Source organism: Chaetura pelagica, unplaced genomic scaffold (genome assembly GCF_000747805.2).
Source record: "Chaetura pelagica isolate M959 unplaced genomic scaffold, ChaPel_1.0 scaffold383, whole genome shotgun sequence".
NCBI classification, from domain to species: domain Eukaryota; kingdom Metazoa; phylum Chordata; class Aves; order Apodiformes; family Apodidae; genus Chaetura; species Chaetura pelagica.
Window position 1 is genome coordinate 23,502 of NW_009952804.1, and position 2,582 is coordinate 26,083.

Below are 2,582 nucleotides of genomic sequence, written 5' to 3' on the forward strand. Positions count from 1 at the left end.
AAGAGGGAGAGGGAAGAGGGAGAGGAAGTGATGGAGTCATACAATGCATCACCAGCAAATCAAGGAAGAGAAAATACCAAGAACCCCTCACTTGGTGAACTCCAGATTAAAAGAGGCAACAGCTTTTGGGTAGATGGAAGACTGACAGGTCCATCCCAACCTAACTCTGACTGCCTGGAGTCACAGCTGCCTTCTGAGCTCCTCTCAAGAAGGCAGAAGTGATGAGGAGGGGCCCATGAAGAGCACTGGGTGGGGAGGTCTTCTCCAGAGTGGAGGGGAGGTCAGAGCTCACAAACCTCCCCTGAAAATGAGTCTGAAGTGATGGCAACTGCCAAACAAGCTGGTCTGAAATCTGCCCTTGCTGCAAGGGAGGTTTTTGCTCCCTTTGGAGCTATTTGGGCTTGTCTAAAAAGCATGAAGTAGCCAGCAATACCACTTGAGTTTGGGTGTCCATCAGCAGCACCATGGAGCACTGAGCTGGTACCAGGCAGAGCCAAGAAAGGTCCCAGTGCTGAAGATTCCCAAAGAAAAGGGACATTTGGGCAGAGAAAGTTAAGGTAATGGAGCTGAGCATGTATAATTCAAATCACTGAGGCAGGAGTTAGTCTGAACAGGAGGGGTATCCATGTCATCCTGCCTTTTGGAGTGCAGACACTGTGCATTTTAACCATGAATCAGCAGTATTGCCACATGATTGCCCTGAAATTAGGAGGGATTAACCTTTTTTGGGAAGCTGAACATCTGTCCCCTTTCTGTGTCTGTGCAAGGCATATTCATGACTCGTGCAGCTCATGTTACCAGACATTCTTTGGGAAGAAATGCAAACCCAGCTCAGGGTCCTAGGTGTGGGAAAAGTGAGGATTTGCATTTGGTGGAGGAGAGCACACACCTTTTGCAGAGCTAAGTTGTAGCCTAAAGACATTCTCTCTCTAAGCAGGATCTTCACAGAAAAGAGGAGGGGGGGAAAAATAGATGACATTCAAAAAAAATCACCCCACAAACCCCTCCTTATTCTCCACTCTTGCTGACGTGCCTGAAGGGAGAGATATTTTGGTAAGATCATCCTCTCCCCAGTTCATAACCTCCCCATCACACAAGTCATGCCCATGGTGATGTTTCCACAGGTTCCAATGAGAACTTTGCTCTCAGACTTTGCCTGCATGAAGCTTTTATTGTTTTAGGCACCGTGCAAGAGTGAGACCCTATGTTTCTATAGCAACCAAATACAAAAGGAAATTGAGCAAACACCCTGCTATAATGCTGCAGAGCCTTGCAGATCTAAAATAAGACAGCTGTTAATGAGCCCCAAATTAGAGAGCTAGTATCTTTTCAGTGTCCTAGAAGACAGATTTTTTAATTCCCATTGTTCAAGACAATGTGTCCAACTTATCTCAGCATCTCCAGTGCACAAAGTAGAGACATCCAGAGCTGACTTGCCAAGCCTTTTTTTTCCCCTCTCTGCCCATTGTAAAAGCAAGTTTGCTAAATGCCACAACTGTATTTTTCCTGTGGTATCATCTAACTGCTAGCAATCAAGTTTTTTTGCAAATCAAGGCTGAGAATTGGGCAGTTTCTGGGTCCCTGCATTCTTCAAAGTCCCAGCTCCCTGACAGATGTTTGGCAGCACGAAGGTTCCGTCCAACTGCCACGGGTTTGATCAACTTCCTAAAAAGCAAGGAATTCAACACCAAAGGCTGATTGCAACTGGAGGAGAGGGAAAGACACATGCAAGGAGGGGAGAGAGAGAGAAGAAAAGTCCACAGAACTCATTTAGTAGATGGGGGAGGTGGGGAGAGAATGGATTTGCATCCTGCAAGCAGATCATACACCACTTCCCTGCCCCAGCTCCTGAGAGGAGGAGATTTCTTCTCCAGCTCTGCACCAAATTCCCTGAATCCAACCCTTAGATTCATATTTGTTCCTAGCAGTAGTTCAGTTTAGAAGCCACCAAAAATAAAAAAAAAGGAAGAAAAATATATATAAGGGGGGGAAAAAGGGGAAATAAAGGAAGGGAAAAGAAATAGAAGGGAAAAGAAGAAGTGGGAAAAATAGAAGGGGGAAAATGGAAGGGGAAAAAAGAAGGGGAAAAAAGAAGGGGAAAAATAGAAGGGGAAAAAAGAAGGGGAAAAAATAGAAGGAGAAAAAAGAAGGAGAAAAATAGAAGGGGAAAAATAGAAGGAGAAAAAAGAAGGGGAAAAATAGAAGGGGGGAATAAAGAAAGGGGGGAAAGGGGGGGGGAAGGGAGGAAAAAGATCTTAAAAAGAAAAAGGAAAATGAGCAGTAGAGAGATCTGCAAGAGTTCAACACATCAGGGCTGAGGCTCCCAGCCCTCCCTGCTGGGTGTTACCTGAGTTCTGGGCTGCCACCCTGGGTTTCCTGGGGCTCACAGAGTCATTCTGTTCAGCTTCATAGGACGCAGACGCACTGATCACCAGCAGCAGCAGAAAACCAGACTTTAGGAGCATTCTCTGACAAGTTTCCACTAAAGTGTGGGGTTGGTTTGGTTGGTTGGTTGTTGGTTTTTTTTTTTGGGGGGGGGGGTTTTGGGGTTTTTTGTGGGGTTGGGGTTTTTTTTTGTCTTT

At 45.7% G+C, this 2,582-nt stretch overlaps 1 protein-coding gene across 1 annotated transcript in view; it reads right to left on the reverse strand.

The window, feature by feature from the left end:
* Positions 1 to 2,465, reverse strand: part of STC1 (stanniocalcin 1) — a 7,750-nt gene extending 5,285 nt beyond the window's left edge. Inside the window, exon 1 of the mRNA XM_009995014.1 lies at positions 2,348 to 2,465. Coding sequence (XP_009993316.1) covers positions 2,348 to 2,465 — 118 coding nt within the window. The remainder of the gene's footprint in view (positions 1 to 2,347) is intronic.
* Between the last annotated feature and the right edge of the window lie 117 nt (positions 2,466 to 2,582).